We start from the raw sequence: 20714 nt of genomic DNA, 5'->3' as shown, positions 1-20714 counted from the left end.
TTGGTTGGTTATGGAGGAATGTTGGCTGACCATTACTATTTTGTCTAGTACATTCTTTTTCTCCTTTTTAGTTAGTAGGCTATCCCTGTTATAATAGCGAGCCCTCTTGAAAGAATGCTCAATCAGTTTCCTTGGATATCCTCGTTCCCTGAACTTCTTTTTCATATCACCGGCGTGTTTGTGGAAATCTGCCAGATCTGTGCAATTTCTTCTCAAGCGAAGAAATTCTCCAAATGGTATTGAGTCTTTTTGACTCTTAGGGTGGTAGCTGCGGTAGTGAAGGATGGTATTACGGTCCGATTCCTTTTTGTAAAGCTCTACTTTGAGTTGTTTATCCTCGCTTTTAATGCTAATATCCAGAAAGTTTACCTTTGTTTTACTGTATGTTGCTGTAAATCTGAGATTTGGGTCTCCCAAATTCAGCCATGACAGAAATTCTTCTAGTGACTCTGTGTTTCCCAGCCAGATAAAAAATATGTCATCAATGAAGCGAGCCCAGTTTCTGATATTCTCAAAAAATGGACTCACTTCATTGTATATGTGCTTGTTTTCAAACAAGCTGACATATATACAGGCCAAGCTCAGCGCGCAGGTAGCGCCCATGCTGGTCCCTTTCTTCTGAATATACAGGTCCTTCTTGAAGAGGAAAATGTTGTTGAGGAGTACCATTGACACACATTCCACAATAAACTGTTTATTCCCTCCTATGATCTCAGTTTCTTCTAAAAGACTGCTAACTGCTGTGATGGTATCTTGTTGGGGTATATTTGTATAGAGTGACTCTACGTCGAGAGTCACCATATATTCATTATCCTCGTCAAAATTGATACCTTCAATCTTTGATATCATATCTGCGGTATCGCGGATATAGGACTTCTGTTTTTCAACTAAAGGTTTTAAAAATCTATCCGCGTACTGGCTTAATGGTTCCAGTAGCGAGTCTATCGAGGCTACTATTGGTCTTAGAGGCGGATCAGTTAAGCTTTTGTGAACTTTTGGTAGTCCATACATGGCGGGAGTTTTTGGATTTGGATTACTTAAAAATTTCCATTCGTCTTCAGTGATCCTGCCTTCCTCTAGGGTGGATTGGAGCAAAGTTTCAACGTCTTTTTTAAGTTTGTACAGTCTCGACTGATGGACCCTGTTGTAGTGCTCCTCATTTGCTAGGAGGTACCCTACTCTACGTTCGTAGTCAACGGTGTCGAATACCACGATAACAAGTACTTTTCGTTGTGGGAATCATTATAAAATTCTCTGTTCTTCTGATGGTGACCTACAGTAACCTGCTAACTGGGGACTGTAGTGCAACCGTGCGAGCATTGACACCAGTAACGTATTGATACACCCCAGGGATTTCCCTTTGACTTTTTGTCCTTCGTGCCCTGTTCCCTGGCGACAGTGGGGTAACCTCTCTTTTGAAATCTGTTAAGTACGGCCTTGTGCTGGAGAGTCTAGGTTTTTCATGGTGACTATTTCAGTTTTTCCTATCCAAATAAAACCCAATAGTCCCTATCCAATCATAAAATGGATACACTAAAGACCTTTGGCTTTAGTGAAGAACAACTAAATAAAATATTAAGCTCTAATAGAGGCAATAGTAACATCACAGTTATTCCCAATGGGGGTGAAAAATGGAATCAGCTTATCAACCTGAAAAAGAAAATCATCCGGACTGAGTTACATGCAGACTTTATGACTCAGTATGTTAGGGCAGGTAAAATACCAATAGGGTTGCAAATTCGGAATGAACCCGGTCTGTTCGTGGATAATCCAAAATTTTTGGAAACATGGACATTTATTTGCAACCGTTGTAGCAGAGATCTTATGCTACTTATTATTGAAACAGCACAGGCCACTGTCCTAATAGAAATAAAAGAAATGGAGGAATTAGAGAAAGCACTATTAGATAATAATGTAGTTGAGGATGTTAAAAAGAGACTAGAGGAAATAAATAAGGACATGAGAGGGTATTGCGAGTACTTAACCAACCGTAAAACGCAAAAATTAAGGAAAGATATCGCTAAATTTAGCCAAGAAGTAGTCTACCCCTTTTTACAAAAAGATTACTATACGGAAAGACCTGACAATTCAAGGAATGAAAATATTAAACCCAGATTCCAAACTAGATTCCAACCCAGAAGACCTAGACATGTACACTTCTCAGGTACATCCGAGAGTAGCCTAGAGGAGGAGGAACACTGCAGAGAAGAGGAGGAATATGCAGGACCAAATAGAGAATATGATACCCCTTTTTTAGATCAGCGCCCACAGAGGGGCCGTGGGAACTTCCGTGGCAGAGGGAGAGGCCAATATTCCAAGAGACCTGCTCAGAGAGAACAGGAGCAAGACTATCAACAGAACCCGGCCCCTCAGGAATACAAACGGACCAGAAACAAAATATACTGGCGATAGAAAAAACACCCATCATTAATCTATCCCAGAGAACACTTACCAACACAGAAAAACAGGTGTTAGGTATGGGTTTCAATTTTGTACCAACTGCAGGCATAAATAGGTTCCAACTAGAGAAAGACCTTAGAGCGTTCTTCCGGAAAATTAGATTACGCAGGTTTTTTGAAAACAGGCCACCTAGAGAGACACCAACAGACTCAGGACTGCGAGCAAAGTCCACATTCACTCCCAGCCTTGGTATGGTGGACAAAAACCTTGAGATCTTCGAATCGATGGTGAAACTGGAAATAGGCATCCTACTGGAGAAAAAACATCACCAGGAGCAAAATATTAACAAAGAACAAAGGGACGCCATTAATTCCTTGTCCGCAGATTTGAATATCACAATAAAGCCCGCGGACAAGGGTGGAGGGGTCGTGGTATTCGACACCGTTGACTACGAACGTAGAGTAGGGTACCTCCTAGCAAATGAGGAGCACTACAACAGGGTCCATCAGTCGAGACTGTACAAACTTAAAAAAGACGTTGAAACTTTGCTCCAATCCACCCTAGAGGAAGGCAGGATCACTGAAGACGAATGGAAATTTTTAAGTAATCCAAATCCAAAAACTCCCGCCATGTATGGACTACCAAAAGTTCACAAAAGCTTAACTGATCCGCCTCTAAGACCAATAGTAGCCTCGATAGACTCGCTACTGGAACCATTAAGCCAGTACGCGGATAGATTTTTAAAACCTTTAGTTGAAAAACAGAAGTCCTATATCCGCGATACCGCAGATATGATATCAAAGATTGAAGGTATCAATTTTGACGAGGATAATGAATATATGGTGACTCTCGACGTAGAGTCACTCTATACAAATATACCCCAACAAGATACCATCACAGCAGTTAGCAGTCTTTTAGAAGAAACTGAGATCATAGGAGGGAATAAACAGTTTATTGTGGAATGTGTGTCAATGGTACTCCTCAACAACATTTTCCTCTTCAAGAAGGACCTGTATATTCAGAAGAAAGGGACCAGCATGGGCGCTACCTGCGCGCCGAGCTTGGCCTGTATATATGTCAGCTTGTTTGAAAACAAGCACATATACAATGAAGTGAGTCCATTTTTTGAGAATATCAGAAACTGGGCTCGCTTCATTGATGACATATTTTTTATCTGGCTGGGAAACACAGAGTCACTAGAAGAATTTCTGTCATGGCTGAATTTGGGAGACCCAAATCTCAGATTTACAGCAACATACAGTAAAACAAAGGTAAACTTTCTGGATATTAGCATTAAAAGCGAGGATAAACAACTCAAAGTAGAGCTTTACAAAAAGGAATCGGACCGTAATACCATCCTTCACTACCGCAGCTACCACCCTAAGAGTCAAAAAGACTCAATACCATTTGGAGAATTTCTTCGCTTGAGAAGAAATTGCACAGATCTGGCAGATTTCCACAAACACGCCGGTGATATGAAAAAGAAGTTCAGGGAACGAGGATATCCAAGGAAACTGATTGAGCATTCTTTCAAGAGGGCTCGCTATTATAACAGGGATAGCCTACTAACTAAAAAGGAGAAAAAGAATGTACTAGACAAAACAGTAATGGTCAGCCAACATTCCTCCATAACCAACCAAGTAAAGAATATAATCAACCATAATTGGAAAATTCTTAACAACGGACCAGACACTAGTACCTTAGAACGCCCACTGTTTGCATATAGGAAAAACAAAAACCTGCGATCCAACCTGGTACACACGTACAGGGATGATGTGGTAGAAAACCAGACAACACTCACTGGCAACAGAGCAGTGGGAAATAACAAATGCGGTAACTGCAGCATATGTGACCTTTGTGTAGTCACTAAAAAAGTGGTGCATAATGGTGTCACACACGATATCACCACACTCAATAATTGCCGAACAAAGAATGCGATATACATGATCCTATGCCCATGTGAAGAAGCCTATATTGGGGAAACAGGCAGGGAGGTACGAGTAAGGATTGGCGAACATAAATCGGCGATCAAAAACAATAAGGAAAATGCCCCCCTGGTGGCGCATTGGAGAGAAAAAGGCCATAGTGAGAAAGACCTCAGGTGGGTCATCATAGAACGGATAAAGGAATTAACCAGGCTAGGTGATAGTACCACCAGACGTAAGCAGCAAGAACAGTGGTACATGATGAAGTTCAACACCATTAAAAAAGGCCTCAACTCGAGGGAAGAATGGGAAACCCTTATCTGATGCGAAAAAGTATATCCCCTCTGTAAATGGTCTATGAATAATATGAAATTAGTTCAAATATGAGTAACCCGTTCAAATATAAAAAGGAAAGACAAATACATAATAACAAGAACAAATGTGGAGGGTACACAATCATGTGCACCAAACTTTTAGAACCCTTCGCAAACGAAATTAGGGAAGAATGGCTATTTTTTCACCCCATAAGAAATAATCCTATCTAATGTAGAATAACATCGCAAATGCCATCAGCATAAGATCAGACCAACAACAATTATGAATGCCTAATGTAGGGAAGGATATTATTCCGCCGGCAATCAGTCGAACAATAGCGTTACTGTCACTACTAAAACATCAGATCAGTGGCGAATATTATCAGTGGCTAACACCATTGCTTAACATAGGGAGAAATCCCAGACTGCTAGCCTTCAGTTTTAAGTTGGCTGTGTAAAATCAGGAACCTTGTAATTTAAAACACCCTACACACTAATATAACATTAGGATTAAGACCCACAATAATGAACGCGGCATAACTTAATTAAGATAATGGAAACTAAATATGATAAAAATAGGGATTGGATAAAAGACAATACAATCCATCTAAATAAAGAGGGCCAACATTTGTTTAAATTAAAATAATATGTAGACCAACTGATCCATGTATCAAATAAATGTGGGGAAATCATTTACTTAACACAATAGATATATAGTAAAAGCGGGCTCCACTCTAAGATGGCGACACCGCTCACATAAATCACGCCTTGCTCACGAGTCAATCGACCAGCTGTGAGTAATTTTGAGTAATCAATCCAACATAAATAGCCGAGCGTGCAGCTTACTCGCTAGAGTGCAGATTGAACGAGGCAGAAACGAGGCGCCACACGCACAAAGGTAAGAAGGGGAAACCCTTTCTAAATAGGGATATGAAATAGGGAAAGGGGTCCGTGTACAGTGCGTGTAACTGGCGCCTGTCAAACGGGAACAGCATTTCAGTCGGAGCGAGCGCTCATACTAACAGCCTACAAAGTGATGTAATAGCACTATGTTAAAACCCTTGCAGGCGCCCTTGGCTTCCGTTTTCTTATCTTCCGCTTTAGTCTTAGGGGAATGCAAAAGAGCGAGGAGGGTTTTCATTTAAGCTATGTTAAAACTCATGCAGGCGCCCTTGGCTTCCGTTTGTTTATCTTCCGCTTTAGTCTAAGGGGAATGTAAAAGAGCGAGGAGGGTTTCATTAAAGCACATGTAACTAGCGTCTGTCAAACAAGTAGGACTAACACATAACATCCTTTCATTTCTGGCAAGCAGCCTTGTATGCAGTGCATTAAGATATAGAAAACTACGAGAAAATGCTAACAGGCGCTCTGTTCTTTAAAGCACATGTAACTAGCGTCTGTCAAACAAATAGAGCTAACACATAACATCCCTTCACTTCTGGCAAGCAGCCTTGTATGCATTGCATTAAGATATAGAAAAATACGAGAAAATGCAAACAGGCGCTCTGTTCCTTAGAAAGGAGGGTGAATTGGGGCAGATATAGGAAACCCAGGGTTAAAGTGTGCCTAATAACCTGTGAATTCGAGTGGAATTAGGTAGTAGGTGCATTACTTTTTTCGGAAAAATAATACTACTGCCTATAACCCAGAACGATTCTAAATAATTAAACAATGAATTGAATAATAGTGATCCTTTCACTCTACCAATTTTATGCTTTTTTTGATCCTATCAGAACATATCCAGTTTCAGCGAGGCCCCCTATATATGCCCGTTCAAAGCGAGTTTTAAATCATTACAGGTAAGAATAAGTGTTAAACAACCATATAAGAATGCCAATTATTTGTATCACAGAGGCATAGAAACATATCATCTCTCTCCAATCAGATAAACGAGTTTTAAAACGAAAAGAATAAAGAAAAAGACAAGACCAAATTTGAGAATAAAGAATATCACCAATAGAAGCTTGAAAGATCACACAGAGGTAATGAGTGAACATTAGATACTACCCTGGAGTGTAGAACAAACTTTGAGCCCGGCTTTTGAATATCTGTTACATCTACCCTTAGGCCAAATACAGCCTGTGATCCTACAGCGATTGCCCTGGAACGACCTAATTGGCGCCCAGGACCCACCGATAAAGGAATGGTGTTTTATCCTTTCACCTACATTTAGGTGAGGTTGCTGGTATTACCCAACATATATATAACTTGCACCTCTCACTCCGTATTTTTGGAGTCCCCCCCTCCCTAGCAATGATTTCCACATACGAATAGTATTTGAAGGGAATGAAATGTTGCATATGACTTCCAATTAGTTCAATGGAAATATCAATTGTACACAACTGGTATATTTAACAATTGTGGAGTTTCTTAATGTTAAGAGCAATTGCAGATGGTACCCACATCAAGGAAAATTGAAGAGGCTCATACCATTGGTCATTGAGGAGGGCTAACATGAATATATCCTGAGTTTCAGTATAATACAGGAGATAAAAGCATATAGAGAATATGACTATGAATTTAGGGCAAATAGACTCTGACATAATATTATTTCGCCCCATATACAGGGAAAGTGAAGTCTTTCTTGTACGGAAAACCCCTATCAAGAAGTCCTGAGGAAGGTGCCACATTACCAAGTGCAAAGCACCGAAACGCGTCGACGCATTCCTACATGAGAGAATCCACCCTTAGCCCAAACGCACTGGATGCACATATATTATTGTCACATGTGTGTCATAGTACATAGGCCATGTTCTGTTAGTGGATCTAGGAATCAATTGTGGTAGAAACATCAAAGTGCCACCGTTTTAAAGGGGTCTTTTTTCTTTTCTTCTTTTTATATGTGTTGTCTATAATAACCAATGTTTGTGTTCATGATATGCAATGTAATGTGAATATACTTATATGCTTTACAGTTTTTTATCATTCAATGACATCTTGCTGATTAACTTTGACTTTTCAGGGAAAGGTTCCTTTGAAATTTTAAATGTGTACATTTTTATTGTAAATTTTTGTTTCATTTTTAATAAAAAACCTAGATTGTTAACAAGTACTTTTCGTTGTGGGAATCATTATAAAATTCTCTGTTCTTCTGATGGTGACCTACAGTAACCTGCTAACTGGGGACTGTAGTGCAACCGTGCGAGCATTGACACCAGTAACGTATTGATACACCCCAGGGATTTCCCTTTGACTTTTTGTCCTTCGTGCCCTGTTCCCTGGCGACAGTGGGGTAACCTCTCTTTTGAAATCTGTTAAAACATAAGAAAACTACCTCCTCACGTATAGGGCAGACTGATCTATAATATAGGTCAAATAAACATTTTATAATAAAAGTAATGACATTGATTTTGTTGGCTTCTAGAGCACAATATGTTTAACATTCCATATTGCATACTTAAAGTACTGTAAGGGGCTACCAGTCATTGTGAGGACCAAAGTTAGACTAGGTTTACCAAAACTACATACAACCAAATCCCTGCACCTTAACTATGACACTCCAGTGTGCTTACGTACATTGGATTGGTTATCAGAGAAGGAACTCTTGATATCATACCCTGTCACTTTCTGTCTATTCATATAAATTCTTTGTTCTCGCCAACAGCAGGAGTAGTGACATTTGTGAGGAGGTCTGAAGGAGCCTGCAGAATGATCAAGGGTAAGAAATGGGAACAATGAGGTCTTCAGAGCAATTTAAGCAGAACAGAGGGAAAGAGAAACTGAGCAGCTTAGGTATTACCAAATCAGTCACTGTTTGCTCAACTCTTATATCAAGACAAGAGCTACTGGGTATTTAACACAGTTTGAAGATGGTATATTGAAATTCAGAGGCTCTAGGCAGAAACGCATATCTTTCCTGTTCAGACATCTGCATGTCTACTCAAGTGCCCAACTGTTGATAATACACAGTTGTGGGCGGTAGCCCACAAAGATTCAGCATTGGACAGGAATGAAATATGCTAAATGGAAGAATCTTTACATCCATCTGTGTGACAGGAAGGTCCTTCTGAAGTTGATGTATAGATGTTACTACACACTGATGCAGATGAAGGTAATTAATGAGGTCAAAACAGATAGATACTGGAAAAACTGTGAGAGGAGGTGGCACCTCTTCGATATCTGAGCCTTGTGAGGTTTTGGAAGAAGTGCAACGTATTACTTATATTATCACTGGTATTAAACAGCCAGAGGACCATTTGTCATATTGGGGGTTGGGAAGAGGAAGGAATGACTGAACGGGAGGTGGGCAAGCTGCAAAACAAATTGATGAAGGCTATGCTGGTGATAATATGTTTATGGGGGGATAGATGAGGTTCCCAATGCTTTCATGTGCCTGACGAAGGTTTCCTACTACTGGAGATATTTACTTAATTCCTGAATGAAGTGACCAAAATTGGGATCCCTACTGAACTGCATAACAATATACAATAGAAACTTTGTATGCTTGACTAATCTGTTAAGGCTGCAACCTCTACCCTGATATCAATACCAACATCAGTGAGGCTCTATTACCAGCCAGTCTAAAAGGAAGTTCAGCAAGGCGGGTACTGAAGGAGAGGACGCTAGTGTTACAGTTCTTCTGTTTGTTTTGAAACAATTATATACAAATGTTGAAACATTTTTAAAAAATTGATAGGGCAGACTATTTTTGGTACACCATGAGGTCTGGTACATGTGTCAGTGAATTTGAACGTTTTCTCAATCAATAAACTATTTGCTAGGCCTTTTAACAACAAAGCAGTAATGAAAAACATCACATGTACTAAAAAAAGGACCATCAGGTTTTCATGTAAACCGAGCAGTGCTGGTGTGAGAAATGTTGGGACAAATGTCCACTACAGAGCTTTAAGAAACCGTTTCCCCTGCCCTTGTGCTCTTTTCTGGATAGACATGCATTTTTTCGCCAGTGAACTTCAAAATCATTTGAGCCCACACAGGCTATTCACATTTTACTGATATGAAACACCAGAGCTAGGCTCTGATGTCACAGGGGAAATGCCAGTGTACTCCACTTTTATCTGGTTATAAGTGTCTACTCTACTCAAGCTACATGTAGACTGACAGTAGTGGCAGCATAATCCTACCAGCATAATCCTGCCATGCTGAGGTGTTTTTACATGTAAGCTTGTGAGGAGTGAGGGACTGCCTACTGTCTACACCAGCTAAAATCTGTGACATCATGTGTAAATGAGGGATCTTTTACCTTCATCATGTGTGGTTCATGCATTAAAGGTACATGTTTTCTCCCTCATACACAATGGCCAGGATAGGTGAATGGTGGAGTCCACTGGACTGTGTGCGCGAGTGCTCAAGTTGGCTGTTCCTTTTGAGTAATGCTGCTGGAGTCCATCTTGAAACACCAATCTGCATCTAGTTGTTTCTGTTTTTCCCCAGAGATATCAACTGGGCACCATTAAAGTATCTACATTTCCCCATACTAGGCTACAACCTATGCCGCCTCCCTTTCTGCTAGAGAGCTGCATTCCTATGGCCTGTCTGATGCTAGTCCACATAGAAACTGAGCCAGCTTAAACCAGCCTCCAGAGGACAGCAGAGCTACATCACCTCACATAAAATGATTATGTCAAAATCATCCCCTTCCAGGATTGGAGTAGCGCCTGAGATTTGGCAGCCCACCCCGGTTGGCCAACAATTGGAGAAATATTAATACTGATCTACAAGCAGTACAATTTTCAACACTTCTACTCGACAACACAGTGGTATATGTACACCAACAAAGAGGAGGAAAAAAAGATACCAAAGTGGGAATGCTGATTCCTGGTCATTTTCCTTCCAGGCTGGGCCCTTGAACTGCCTATCTCGAAGAAGCTTGGTGAACTTGTGAAAGAAGGAAGATCTGCCAGCTTGCTGAACAGGTGGGGTGCCCTGAGCCTGCACCAGAGACAAGAGCTCCTTCCAACGGGCCGCCCAGACTAAGAGCAACTCAACAGTCCAGGAACGCCTCCATACTGCCTCCTAGAGCAGAGAAAGCTACTAAGAAAATTAGCCTGCTCTATTCCAGATCTCCCCTGTGACCCTAGGGCACCTGTACTAACCTCTGCATTCATCCGGTGCAGTTTTGAGGACCCCCATGCCCATTCCATTAGCTGGGGGGGGGGGGGGGGGCGGGGGGGGGGCGGGGGGGGTTTACTTAGGATTCCAGAACCATTCGAATTCTACTTCTTATGGGTCTGGAGATACTGCTGAATGTAGTCACAGATTAGTTTTAGTGACACTGGTCAGGGGTCCTATAGTTGCAGGACTCGTTGCTGCCCACAGTAGGTACCCATGATCGAACTGTTGTCTCACCACTAGATAATCTCTACCTGACTAGTACATCTTGAGATCCAGGTTGGGACCTTATAACACCTATTACCACAAACGAGGAGACCTGGAAAGTTTTCCAGCCACTCTCCCCACAAAGTATCTAGTGCCTGTTCCACAGATACCGGCCACCAGTCACTAGACACCAGGTCACCCAACCAAGGACACCTCTAAAAGAAAAATCTTACTTACTGTGAAGGGTGGGCCTTTCAGTTCATTAGTTCCTTAGTGTGACTGGGCATTTATGAGCATTTTGTTGGTCCTGTGATAGGGGTAAATTTCATCAAAGCCAAATCACAGTAAACAAAGCCACAAGATTGTTAGTTCTTATTCTTTGAATAGCTGCAATTAGCTGTGGCTCAGGGAGTTAAACGAGAGTAACCAACAGGCTCATAGCAAAAAATTATGTGCTTAAAACTCAGAGCTAGACATTTTTGGACACTGAAATTATAAACTATTATGTTTGAGGGTCTAACCTAACACTGTCTTGGTGAGTTAGTCTTATCTGCTCCATCTCACCATCCCATGAACATTTTTAAAGGGGAGTGTGAGAACTGGGATCACCAATTCCACGGGGGTAGCTTGGCGCGAGAGGGAAGACACCCGGAAGCTAGGTGTAAAGTAGACGTGCAGCACACACTCCCGGTGAGACAGGGAACGCACACAATAAATGACGCCACACCAGCTAGTCTTTTAAAATCAATATGCTTTTATCTAGATTGATCTCATTGTTGGTAGGCAATTCATTGTAATTAACCTAGTATTTAACTCCTCAGGCAACATTTCATTGTTTAAGTATCCGTAAAACCTTTCCTACAAAACACAGGCGATATCTCATTAGGTCTGCATAGCATCAACAGTAACCTCAGCAGATTTAGTAAGGAGAACAATAATTCCAATTTGTAATTGAGGACATTGCATTTCAGGCTACTTCCAGTATAACTCAGTTCAGGCAAAAAGGGGAACATAGCCCAAGCAACAAACACCTCCCCTTGTGATCATGGGCATCCAAAACCCTAATGAAACACCCTCGGTAGGATCAAGGTCAAAGGTCACTTGGGGGTGCAACAACAGTTGGTAATTGAGCAGACTCAGGCCCAATCCCGTGTTATGCAACACAGTTCCCCCACTTACTCAGTTCTCCCGGGCCGGCAGGCTGATCAGGGGGTTAACTGGGGCTGGGCCCCAACTGGAGACTCCAGCGGAGAGGGGCGGTTGCGGGGCTGCCTCTCTCTTCAAATGAGGCTCCTGGGCATCACCCGCTTCTTCCTGGAACTTCCGCCCTCCCCCAGGGATGGGCTCGGCGCTATCAGCCCCTGAAATGGCCTTTCCGGCCAAGGACGGTGGTGGGACACAGTGGGGGCCGATCGGGAAGCCCTGAACCGTCAATAGGGCTGGTCCCGGCCGGCAGCAGAAGGAGGGCCCTCGCCGATGTTTGGGCCGGTCCGGGGGCTCCCAGGGCTTCTCCCGGCGTCGGCCCAGTCCGCGGAGGTTCTTGCAGGGTGTGACGCCGGCCGTCAATCACAGCGCGGCAGGCGAGGGGGTGCGGCCGAGTCGGCCAATGATGGCACAGAACGGTTGGGGGCGTGGCCGATGACGCGGCCGGGCCCCCCCCCCCCCCCGTCACGTGAGGAGGGTGTTCCGGGCCTCTCAGGCCTGGCACTGCCTATTGTGGCCCTACGGCGGCCCACTCCTGGCTCCGGGGACTGCAGCGACGATGCAGGCAACAGCGGGGGCCTCTTAAGGCAAGCGCCGGGGCAGCGGCGGTGGCGGCAGGGCACAGTGTACTCCAGAGGCCTCGGGGACAGCGGCAGCACCTCTTCCACACGGCGCAGGGCCGCGGCGGTAAACTTCAACAGCGCGTGGGCAGCCAGAAGCGCTCCAGGGCACAGCGCTTCTCAGGGGGCACACAACAAAGACCTGGGCCACGGCGGTGAGTCCACAGGGCGCCTCAAAGTGGACCTAGCAGGGGAGCGCTTGGGAAATATAGCGCTCAGGGCTTTACAGCGCTTTGGGGTACAACAGCTTCCAGAATCACAGCGCTCGGGGGCACAGCAGGGGAGCGCTTGGGAAATGCAGTGCCCTAATAATAGCATTTCAGGCAATCCAGGGCAAGGTAGCTTTCGGCAGGAAGGCCCAGAGGGGCATAGCTCAGCCAGGGAAGCGCTTGGATGGGGCAGCGCCATTACCTGGTGATCCCCCAGCAGTCCTTCTTGTATGTAGGGGTTCTCTTGGCGCTTGATGACTTCTGCGCCCTTCTTAGGCAGTTCCTTGGGGGATAGGTAGTAAGGGGGTTGAGTTGGTGGGTCAGAGTCAGGATGGTCCCCTTAGATTACTGCAGGTGGTTCCCTGGGTTCCCCAACGCTGGTCCAGATCAGTGGGTTTGGTAGAGTCCCTTACTCAACCAGTCACTTCCAGTGGTATACATTCCTCCCCTAGGCCCTACCGCCTAAACTCCTGCAGAGGTTCCCCAGGTCCAGTGATGCCCCAACTGACAAGCCGGTTTCCTTCCTTTCGGTAAATACACCTAGGTCAGGTAACCACTCTCTAAGGCGGCAAAGTGTAACCCCTCCCCTATTCCGGAACGTTCCAGGAGCTTCCACAGACTAAACTATGGGCAGAAAAGGCGGGATGGCATTGCTACAGTATCCTACTGTCCCAGCCAGCTCCTGACAACTAGTGTGCAACTAAAAAGTCCACTCCGCAGTAGCAAGGACCTGTGGCAGCCATGTTGGTAGGAGAGAGCACCTGCACCTTAGCACTGATTGGCAGTGGTAAGGTGCCCAGAGACCTAGGTCCAACGAAAAAAAGGTGGTGGAAAAACAAGGCAAGGGTGAAAAAAATGGGGTAAGACCACCCTAGGTCTGACAGGTCTAACAGGGAGTACTTGGTCATTCAGTACCAGTGCAACAGTATTGTGGCCCCATGACATCAGAGCCAAACAATATCAACAGTTGGTAGACAAGACGGCTATCTCAGAAGACACCTATGACAGTGATAATCCCATATCTTTACAGATAATCAAAACCGACACGCATACTGTCTATCCATCTGACACACCAAATTCAGAGGTGCAGCACTTTTCTACACCATACCTCGTTTTCATCATATTTTACCCTCCCGTCATTTCCACAAGGAATCCTACTCTTTACCCAAAATAGTGAGCCACTTCCTAGGTTAAAGCAGTCCACTCATTCAGAAAACCACAACTCACCAATGCTATTCTGAGTAAGATCCATCTTTATGGAGAGGTTGAGGTTCTCAGAACGGAAGGCTCGGTATGAGTCGTGATGTTGGCTGGAGGCAAACTCTGCCATGAACTCCGGAGATCGTAGAACAACACTGTGGTGATCATAAGGGTTACCATGGCACAGCCACTGTAGGTCCAGGGTCATGCACAGGTCAGGGAGGTGAAGAAAACAGCAATCATCATACCTAAAGGAAAAGAAAACCTATGGTGTCACCACATACCACAGCACACTGCCAACTACAAGCACCTCTAAACGTGTCCTGAGAGACAGCAGATTGAGCTAAGCCTAAACACAACATAAATTATGCTTTGTCCATTTATGATGAGATTAGTCCTGAGTTTGACAGTGCACTCAAGAGCACTTCACCTAAGCATGGATCGCTTCTAACAAGGCATACCAGGATGGAACCTGAGTAGAACAGTGTCTGATTGTATGTAAGGAAGAATTTACGACCAGCCATGGGATAGGCAGAATGGCACAATAACATCCACAAGACAAGGTTAGTAGTAAAGGAAGACCACCAATGTAAGACGAGCCAATGAAGTGAATATTAGTAGACAATGCTCATCATTCATGCTATGCACTTACTTGGAGGCTGTTCGGACGTTGATGTCAAGATTTCCTTTAAAGATAAACTGCCCAGGATTCCACTTGAAGCTCAACTTATTCCACTCCCAGTGCATGTTCTCTGTGGTGTTGTAGGGATCCTAGAATAAACACACAGTGTAAGTTAAGGTGTTTAGTTTAGTGCCTACATTTCTTGCATCAGGATTGTAAACCAAAATAAGGTTTGGTCCACCTACACCAAGAGATAACGTGGCGTTCTGGACGCACTCTTACCTCTGTAGCTAACTGGTGAAGGTTGGCTTCGTCGATGTCCATGTGCCAGTGCCCATGAAAAAGCAGTCTGCTTTTGTCCCACCACGGCAGTAGGGGACTTGGGTCCACTGAAGGTTTCGATAGGAGATCGATAGCCTGCCCGACTAGTGTCCATGCAGGATCCCAGCATGGGCCCCAAACAATGGTATAAAGGAAGATCTCAGCTACAAAAAAAGAGAAAACACTATTTTATAGTGCACAGAATGCCCAAGACTGATCAAACCCTCTCACAGTGGCTAAAGCATCTCACAATGAGCAGGTTATCCCACACTTGTGTCTTTTTTTTTTTTAAACAGCAATTGTGGTATCCAGCCTGTTTCTGTGAGTTTCCATGTGTTACAAACTAGGGAAGAGGAGCACAGGTTAACACAGTGTGGACAAGAGTGGGAAGACAGGCTTCTCACTCTTGTCCACACTGTGTTACCTCTAGATCTACCACACTATTATCCTGATCACCCAACATCTTGCTGATTAAATAAACATACAGTGTTATACAGTGTTATACAATTTCCAAGGAATAGGAAATTGCCCCTACCCAGAAATGTGCAACGTGTACAAAATAAATCTTCAAATGTAGATGTGTTTTGTATTTTAATTTTAAAGCAGATCCCTCTCAGAAAAATGGCTGAGCAAGTCTCAAACAAGAGTGGCAAGTGATCTTTGCTAACTTCAAACCCTTTAGGCAGATAGGTCAGCCACTTCTACAACACCCCTAATTCTGGACCCATTTTCAGATTAATGGGCCAGACTTCTTTACTAAAGTCGCACACGGGGGCTGTTTGGACAGCTCACTCTACCTATGGGGTTTTAAGTCTTCACCTTGCATAGAAGGAAATACTGTGATAGTTGGATACTAAACGTTGCAACAATGTCAGATACCAGCCTTTTTCTCTTTACCTACAGATATCTTGGCTACACCATTCTCCTGACCGTATCATGCCTCTTTCCTAGTCTTCCACTCCTATCCCATATCTAAGAGAGGTGTCATTTCAACATTGCTTTCAGATTTTGCACAGTTTCTTCCAGCTGGGGAACAGGGAATAGAACATGTACATTAAAAAGCACGTTGTGCTATGGCCTGGGAGAATTCCACTTTTAACACAATTTACCCCATTATAATTTCTTGATTATTTTGGGTTATGTGCCCTATATGTTGGGCATCATAACAAATATTCTTAATTGTCTCTGTATTTAAGGTGTGATTATTAAATGTAGTCTTCAGAGTGTTCAGAACGCAACAATGGCACTTACAGGGCACTTTGAACAGAGGAGGCGGTTGATAGCTGTGCTGGTGAGTTAAGGAAACTAGGACTTTAACTAGTAGGAAACTAGTTAAAGTCTGGACCAAACACTTGTCGCAAGAGGAATGTGTGATACTTTCAGCAACTTGTGGCCCAGACACAGCTTTAAGAATGGGACATGCTGATTTAGGTTTGATCACTAAATTCAATTTATTTATTTATGGCATTTGTAGAGCGTTCTGTGATCAGACTGGTATCCGGCACTACGGTGAGATTTGTACAGAAGAGAGACAGACTAAGAATGGTATGCAAAAACCAGGCATAATTTATTATTCTGGAAACAACCAATGCTTTTCTGAACTTCAGCAAGTCTGTGTGTGCTCTTAGAGTAGCCAGGAGCTTATTCCACAATTGTGCCGCTTTGAGTGAGAAGGCTAATCCATATTGTCGAACCTTTCAGAATCTATCTTCCTGAATGAGGTTAGCAGTAGCAGAACGCAGTAGCCTTATTGGAGCGTATCTTTTTAGTTTACGCTGCAACAATACAGGGCCCTTGATGTGAAGGGTCCTGAACTCAATGCACATGGAAATAAATAGAATCCTCTGATCCACGGGGAGCAAAAAGAGTTTCCTAATGGCAATAGATGCTGAGGCTCTTCGGGATCTGTTTAGTATCAGTTGAGCAGCAGTAATCTAGACTCTTAGCAATCTATTGTCCAGGTAGTCAGGAGCACCAAGGAGAAGCACATTGCAATTGTCAAGTCGATTAAGTATGACACTCCGAGCAATTAATGATTTACTATGTAAAGGTAGCACTGGGAACCATTTTCTGAGGCCACCGAGCAATGCAAAGCATACACCAGCCAATCTGTAAACCTGCTTCTCGAGTGAGAGCTTTTCATCCAAATTGACTCGGAGGTTGCAAACAACCTCCGAGGGCCACAGCTTCGTCTCAGTGGGTAGAGGTCAAAATTTTGAAGGTAAATACATCGAGAGCTAATTAGCTGTCAACATAAGAATTCAGCTTTACTCCCATTGAGCTCAAGGGAGTTTACATTCATCCACTTTACAATGTCAACTACACAGATCTGAAAGGTATTTATTGCATCATGCAGGGTATTATTCAAAGACAAGATCAACTGCGCATCATCAGCATAATTGATCAAAGTAACATTGCAGATTTTTATCAAGGAAATAAGTGGCTTTATATAGATGATGAACAATACCATACTGAGTGCCAACCGCTGGGGCACTCCATGTTGGAGACCTCTAAAAATCTAATGATAAGGGGGAAGAGCCACTACCTGACATCGATCCCGCAAATAGGATTTCATCCATTTTAATACGGTACCACCAACACCCAAAGGCACTAGTCTAGCTAGCAAGGTGTGATGGTTAACTGTATCAAAGGTCGCTGACAAATTAAGCAGAATTAACACTGTATAATGACCACTGTCTATTCTCATGCACATCTCATCGAGGGCACACAATAAGGCTGTCTCTGTGCCCTGACAAGGTCTGAAACCAAATTGTATCTCCTCCAGCAAAGAATGTCATTGGCGACCTTAACTCATAAACACACTTTTCCCACTGTCTGGAAGGAAGAGGATCCAAACATAGTGGCCATAGCAATACTAAGGATATTTTCCTTCGAGGTTGGATTGAAGCACACGCTCTTACAATTAGTACTCACAGAGAGATCTTTTCTAATACCATTCTTGAAACAAGTAGTCTCAGAAACATTGTTTTTGACCCCAGACACAGCAGCCATAATGATCCTGTGAGGGGCGAATAGCTGATCTTTTTCAGGGTATTTCATAGATTTCATGGTCCTGGATCCTTCTGCACCCTCATCTGGCGCTAAACCTAAACCCAAATCTACTACAAGCTGGCCCTACACTCAGGCTTTAGTTAAGTTGCCCCAGCCTCCCGCTAGTGACCACCAGTACGCGGAGGAGGGTGGTCCTAGTCAACCTTACTCGAACACGGTTTACACGACCACGGTTACAGGTACTGACACCGAAACGGATTCTACTGGTAAAACTGTCTCCCCTAAAAAGAAGAAGGCCTAAAAGAGTCCTGGTGAACCCCAGTCAACGCCCGTGTACCAGTCCACTTCCCGTTTTGACTTTCACCCTACAAATATTGTTCACCCTCGTTCTCCGATTAGGCCCCTCCTCCGGATGTTTCCGATTACATCCATCAAAACCTCAGACGTAGCTTCGATAGGGAAGTCAGGAGTTGGCTACGTCCTGAGTATCCATGTCCGGATGTCCCAGATAAGGTAGCTGAAATGCCAGATATAGATCCAAACATGCTGGCAGTCTTGAAAAAGTTTGCCAAGGACCCTAAAAAAGGGATCGATAGAGCTTGGTGCAGTTGCCAAGATAAACTCTTGGACACCGTGGGCCCGCTGGCAAAGATTTTAGAATTGGCTTTGGTTGCCAAAGAGACTGGGGCATCCTTAGACCCTGACATCCTATCAGGATGGGCACAACGGGCTATCTGTTTCCTAGGAAAAGCCAATTGTGCCATATCCTCTGAGTGTAAAAAATCATTGCTCATGAGAATGGACAACAACCTTACCGAACTTGCGGCAGCTGAACCAGGTCCATTAGCAGAGGGTCTGCTTTTCTGGGACAAATTTGTAAAGGATGTCTCCAAATACGTGGGGACATTTACCTCCCTGGATAAAGCTCAGACCAATATTCAGCGAGTTTTCCAGACAGGACTTTTCGGGAGGGCCGGGTGAGGCAGGGTCGCTCGCCAGGCCGTTCGTACTACCAGGGCCCCAACAGAGGAGGATATGGCCGCGGCAGAGGGGACTTCCAAGATACCACCAGAGGCGGCACCTTTTATCCCTCCAGACGCCAGAACAGACGCAGATTTCATCGTGGCAGACAAAGGGGGAACTTCCAGCCACAGCTTACTGCAGGTGAGTCCAATGCCTCTTTTATCTTACCCTCTAGGGGGTCGAATTTGTCAGTTTCTACACAATTGGTCCCAAATAACTAGGGACTCCTGGGTACTACAGACAGTGGAGGGTTTCCACATAGATTTTTATCAAACCCCAGTGCAGTGCACGCCTACCCCTCCTCTATATTCTTCCCAACTAGACATGACTTTTATAGATCAAGAGATAGAAGAATTTCTGCAAAAACACACGGTAGCCTACTGCAAGGACAAGCCAGAAGGTTTCTGCAGCAACGTCTTCCTAGTCCAGAAGAGAGGTAGTGGCTATCGCTTAGTTCTCAATCTGAAGGGGTTCAATTGTTTCGTCCTCTACAGGCACTTCAAGATGGAGGGAATCCATCTTTTGGAAGACATTTTGTGGTAAGGGGACTGGCTGGTCCGTGTGGACCTCAAAGACGCTTACCTGACAGTTCCGATTTTTCCCCTCATTGGAGATTCTTGCAGTTCCTCTGGCGGGCAGACGACTGGAATACTTTGTCCTGCCTTTCGGTCTTTCCTTAGCTCCTTGGTGTTTCACCAAGCTGATGAAACCTGTCATAGCACTCCTCAGAGCAGGGCATTTGTCTGATAATCTATCTCGACGATATCCTGATAATGGCCTCTTCCGAGGAATTAGCGCCCCAACATCTTCACAGGACGATGTCCCTATTGGAGAATTTGGGGTTTGTGATCAACAAGAAGAAATCGGTGTTGACTCCAACCCAGTCTATAGAATTTCTGTTGTTTGTAATCAATTCCCAGTCGGTGCAGTTACTCCTGCCCAAACACAAGTTGACGGATCTTAAAAAAGAACTACGGAAGACGCTAGAGTCTCAGATGATGTCTCTCAGAGCGATTGCCCAGGTGGTGGGCCTCCTCGTCTCATCTACACAAGCAATATTTCCCGGCCCTCTTCATTACCGGACCCTGCAACGCCTGAAAATACGGCATCTCCAGAAGGGTCTCTCTTACTTGGATATGATTCCTCTTATGAAGGACAAGATCAGGTGGTGGTTGGCCCATGTAGATGCCTGGAACGGGCGAGCGAGTTTAGGTTCTCGCCCGGAGATAGTGATAGAATCGGATGCCAGTCGGTCGGGCTGGGGAGCCCGGTGTGGGACCGTCACGACAGGGGGCAGATGGTCATCTCAAGAATTAGACATACACATCAACTGTCTAGAGCTTCTAGCGGGGTCATTTGCGATCCGCACTCTCTCTCCCAAGACAGTTGCATGCTGTATTCTATTACGGATGGACAATATCTTAGCAGTGAGATATATAAACACGTTGGGGGGCACCATATCCCCGATGATGGCGGAGATAGACAAAGACTTCTGACACTACTGCCTAGCCCATCAAATACCGGTGGTGGTGGAGTACCTTCCGGGCAGGGACAATACGATAGCGGACTGGAACTCTCGTCACTTG

The 20714-nt window shown here is 44.2% G+C and overlaps 1 protein-coding gene across 1 annotated transcript in view; it reads right to left on the bottom strand.

Moving 5' to 3' along the window:
• The window catches only part of BLTP2 (bridge-like lipid transfer protein family member 2), a 604102-nt gene that overhangs the window by 339636 nt on the left and 243752 nt on the right, over nucleotides 1–20714 (bottom strand). The window contains exons 18-20 of the mRNA XM_086955158.1: nucleotides 15055–15257; nucleotides 14803–14921; nucleotides 14178–14398 (exon numbers count right to left, since the gene is read on the bottom strand). Coding sequence (XP_086811284.1) covers nucleotides 14178–14398; nucleotides 14803–14921; nucleotides 15055–15257 — 543 coding nt within the window. The remainder of the gene's footprint in view (nucleotides 1–14177; nucleotides 14399–14802; nucleotides 14922–15054; nucleotides 15258–20714) is intronic.

Source organism: Lissotriton vulgaris, chromosome 2_1 (genome assembly GCF_964263255.1).
Source record: "Lissotriton vulgaris chromosome 2_1, aLisVul1.2, whole genome shotgun sequence".
NCBI classification, from domain to species: domain Eukaryota; kingdom Metazoa; phylum Chordata; class Amphibia; order Caudata; family Salamandridae; genus Lissotriton; species Lissotriton vulgaris.
This window is presented reverse-complemented; position numbering and strand designations above follow the sequence as displayed.